Below are 2591 nucleotides of genomic sequence, written 5' to 3' on the forward strand. Positions count from 1 at the left end.
AAATGTTTAATAAATGATGACAGGAAGAAGCAGACCATCAAAATAAAAGCCTCAATTTCCATCTTTCTGTTTTGGGGGATTGCCATGTAACTGTAACAATAATATCATTAAAAGGCCGACATAATCTAGGAATACTACAATAATTAGAATTATTTCTGTTGGAATAGTATTTACCAACATTTATTGTTTTTACAGCTTCTTTCAAGTAAAACCTGTAGCTCCGACGCCGCTAGATCTATAGTAAATAGATAAGCCCCAGTCAAGATGGCGTCTGGTTCTGGACTTTTCGGTGCCGTTTAATCAATTTCAAGCATCCCAACCCGCTTCTTTAGCTTCAGTTTCATCACAAACATCAAGACCGTCATATTAACGCCAATAAAGGTCTAACACTGAATGCTAACCAAAGCTAGCTGCTCTAGCTCTATGTTCAAATGGCTCCTACGCATGAGCGGAAGAAGCAGCGGCTCTGGAGCCGCGCGCGCCCTTTCGTGAACCTTTTCATTTGTGTTTTCACTCACACGCGGAGACGCTCCAGATGAGTTCCAGCCGTCGGGATTGTTTGACATTTCCGACACGGCTGCGTTTATAAGTTCCTCCAAAATGGAGGAAACTTTCGCCTCTAAATCCGCCATCCCGAAAAGGTCCGAATGAGCTCGGGTCGGTTGTGTACCACTCTCTCATGAGAGTTAGGTCAAAGCCTTGTTGGTGCTGTAGTTGTTTCTATAGTGAGAGGAGACCGTGTTTACAGTGACGTCAGACAAAATGGCGGCATCACCGCCGCTACTGTGTAAAGTTACTTCCCAGTCAGGAAACGAACACTATTTTTCGTAAATAAAACAAAGTAACCTTACCAATCGTAACTGAATTTTGTTTTTACAAAAAGGATTTCATAAATATCCTACCTAACTATTTTTTGTCTCTTTTAGGATCGTTTATTAATCAAATTACAAATGTAAGTCATCCAATATTTGGGGTTTTATTAAAAATGGAGCTTTCGTTCGAGCAGATATTCTGTCAAAAAGTTTATACGTTTTTATTTCTCAAACTTTATTAACAAAACTTGATATCTATTCATTGCATCAGAAGAACACAATGGGGATGAATGGGGGATACAAAAAAATACAGTAGACAAGAAATAAGATTATGATTACAGAGCACATGGGGGAAGTTCAGTATATCAGTTATTTCGATTATGTTTTATAATGTACTCCAAGTTTTAATGGCTATACTATTCCTTTTATCCTTTTTTTTTCTTTATCCCCCACAGATCAGACAAATATGGCACAAACATCCAGCAGATCCCACTGTAGTGTTCCTTTTTGCTCCAACAACAAACAAAAAGTGCCTTACATGAGTTTCCACACCTTTCCAACTGACCCAGTACTACGGGGTCAAGGCAATAAGGAGAGAGGAGGGTGAAACCTTTAAAATAGTATATGGGAGCACCCATGTGTGCAGTCATCATTTTCTCCCAGAAGAGGTGGACGAAAAAGAATAAAAAAAGATGCAGTCCCGTCCAGATTCTATTGGAACAACTGGGGTAAAGTATTCATTGTCAAAGCCTATTTATTTTTGACTGCGAGTGTTTAAGCTGCACTCACACCGGACGGATTTCAAAAGTATTTTGACCTCAGCTGTTCCTTTTGCATCAATCCTATTGAAACCTAAACCCATTTGTTTCAGAAATGTTCTCCCTGTTTGAGACAAACTGTTCTGAGACTTTGAAGACCAACCAAATCTTACCTTATATTGGCCAAATATTGTATTGATAAATGTAAATATACAAATGACAAACATTTGACCATTTCTCTGTGGAATTAAAACGTATAATTAATCTAATAACAGATAATTTCATGCCTTTCAAAGACTGAAACGTATTTATAAATAATGATTTGAATAATTGGTGAAACTTTTTCTCTTCATTCTTTTAAGTTTGTGATTAATAGAAGGCTCTGTAGTTTTTCTTTGTTTTCTTTTTAGCTAATTTCACGTTGAACTAGGCATTTTTAGTAATTAAAATAAATAAACTTTAGAACATCTGGTTTTCCCATGTCAATAAAACACAGGTGTAAAAACCACCTGTGTGAAGCGCTGATGCTGATTGGCTGAGGCGACCTCTGAAGGGAGGAGACAAAAGGTGACTGAGCAGTTAGTTTCCTTGGACCATATCTTTGGATCCTGTTTTTGTTTTTGCTCATTTTATGTCATAATCATCTGCTACAGTTATGTTACAGGGAATTATAATATTTTCAATAAAAATGCAGGAAATAAATTATTAACAATTTATTTAGACAAAAAAGAGATATCAGTAGCCCGGGGGGTCTCCTCTGAATCAAATATCTTCACTGCTCCTCTCTTCCTGTTGCCGACCCTTCCTGTAAAACATGAAAGGGATTAAACAGAGATAAGAAAAGGCTCCAAACTGTTTGGTTCTCATGAAAATACTCAAAATACTAAAGATTAAGGAAACAATGACTTCCTCCGCTCGCTGTGGGTGTCCGTGTGCTTCTTCAGCTGAAGCTGATGGCTGAAGCTTTTGCCACAAACAAACAACAGGATCTGGGACCTCCTTCGCCTGTAAGCTGGTCGGA

The 2591-nt window shown here is 38.0% G+C and overlaps 1 protein-coding gene and 1 long non-coding RNA gene across 3 annotated transcripts in view; one reads left to right on the forward strand and one right to left on the reverse strand.

The window, feature by feature from the left end:
* Nucleotides 1-2591, reverse strand: part of LOC112149411 (zinc finger protein OZF) — a 30019-nt gene that overhangs the window by 5182 nt on the left and 22246 nt on the right. The window contains exon 1 of one of the 2 annotated variants that reach the window (XM_036214682.1): nucleotides 519-759. The exons of the other annotated variant lie outside the window; for it this stretch is intronic. Coding sequence (XP_036070575.1) covers nucleotides 519-632 — 114 coding nt within the window. The 5' untranslated portion in view covers nucleotides 633-759. Of the gene's footprint in view, nucleotides 1-518; nucleotides 760-2591 lie in introns of those variants that run through there. 2 annotated transcript variants of the gene reach the window in all.
* LOC118599488 overlaps nucleotides 753-2591 on the forward strand; it is a 12558-nt gene continuing 10719 nt past the window's right edge. The window contains exons 1-2 of the long non-coding RNA XR_004948868.1: nucleotides 753-952; nucleotides 1268-1540. This is a non-coding gene — a long non-coding RNA (uncharacterized LOC118599488). The remainder of the gene's footprint in view (nucleotides 953-1267; nucleotides 1541-2591) is intronic.

The sequence above is a fragment of the Oryzias melastigma genome, linkage group LG13 (genome assembly GCF_002922805.2).
Source record: "Oryzias melastigma strain HK-1 linkage group LG13, ASM292280v2, whole genome shotgun sequence".
Lineage (NCBI taxonomy): Eukaryota > Metazoa > Chordata > Actinopteri > Beloniformes > Adrianichthyidae > Oryzias > Oryzias melastigma.